The 978-nt window shown below is 21.8% G+C and overlaps 1 protein-coding gene across 1 annotated transcript in view; it reads right to left on the bottom strand.

Moving 5' to 3' along the window:
- The window catches only part of LOC107626529 (histone H2A.Z-specific chaperone CHZ1-like), a 6,619-nt gene extending 5,993 nt beyond the window's left edge, over positions 1 to 626 (bottom strand). Inside the window, exon 1 of the mRNA XM_016329431.2 lies at positions 615 to 626. Within this exon, the coding sequence (XP_016184917.1) occupies positions 615 to 626 (12 nt within the window). The remainder of the gene's footprint in view (positions 1 to 614) is intronic.

Genomic DNA, 978 nt, shown 5'->3' with positions numbered 1-978 from the left:
GTAAATTTAATAGTTTTTTTTTTTTAAATAAGAACTCAACACAGTAAAGTAAAGCATACAAAATTAGACAAACAACATAAATTTACTTAAAAAAATTAAATAAAACAAGACAAATAAATGTCTCTATGTAATAGATATTTACAAAATCTAATAAATCAATTTAAGATTGAAAGAAAGAAAGAAAAAAAAAATAATTACGAATTAGATGAAAGTACCTTAATTTTTTATGAGACTTAGTGTTAAAAAACTTTTCTCAATAAGTCCGTTTTTTTAAAAGGAAAATATTAAACAGAAGCTAAAACAAAATCATAATATTTGCAAAACCATAAACATATACAATAAAATTAAAAAATTATATGATTTTGTTCTAAGCTAGACACTAATATAAAGTATAATTTTTTTTTTTGGACCTGTAATATAAAGTATAATTGAAGTTATGCAAAAACCTCATCGGATGAAAGTTGAAAAATCTAAACCAAACCCAATAACATTGGGCTTTGGTGATGAAGTTATTGGACTTGGTAGAACATCCCTTGATCGCTTCCCTAAATTAACATCGGTGCATTATGACTCCATAGTCCACACAAACATTTCTAATTTTTTTTTTTTTTTACCAATTCATCCATTTAATTATACCAATATGATCTTAATTCTTCTTTGTGCACATTTCAATAAATATCCATTATTGAGTTAATTTTAGTTTATATAACAAGATATATTAGGCTCTCTCATGAATATAATAAGATAGTAAAGTTCTATACTACTAACGTAACAAAGGCCAATTGCTAATTTATTTAATAGTAAAGGGAAGAATAAATATTTTATAAGAGGTTAAGTGTTTGTTTGAACGTTATTAAGTTGATAAAAAAATATTTTTTAATAAAAAATATATTTTTTTATTTTTGAACATGTTTAATAAATTTTTAATAATAAAAAATACTAAAAAATAAAAAAAATATTTTTTTCAGAAATTACTCT

This window comes from Arachis ipaensis, chromosome B02, assembly GCF_000816755.2.
Source record: "Arachis ipaensis cultivar K30076 chromosome B02, Araip1.1, whole genome shotgun sequence".
NCBI classification, from domain to species: domain Eukaryota; kingdom Viridiplantae; phylum Streptophyta; class Magnoliopsida; order Fabales; family Fabaceae; genus Arachis; species Arachis ipaensis.
The sequence above is the reverse complement of the archived record's forward strand: the minus strand, read 5'-3'. Positions and strand labels throughout refer to the sequence as shown.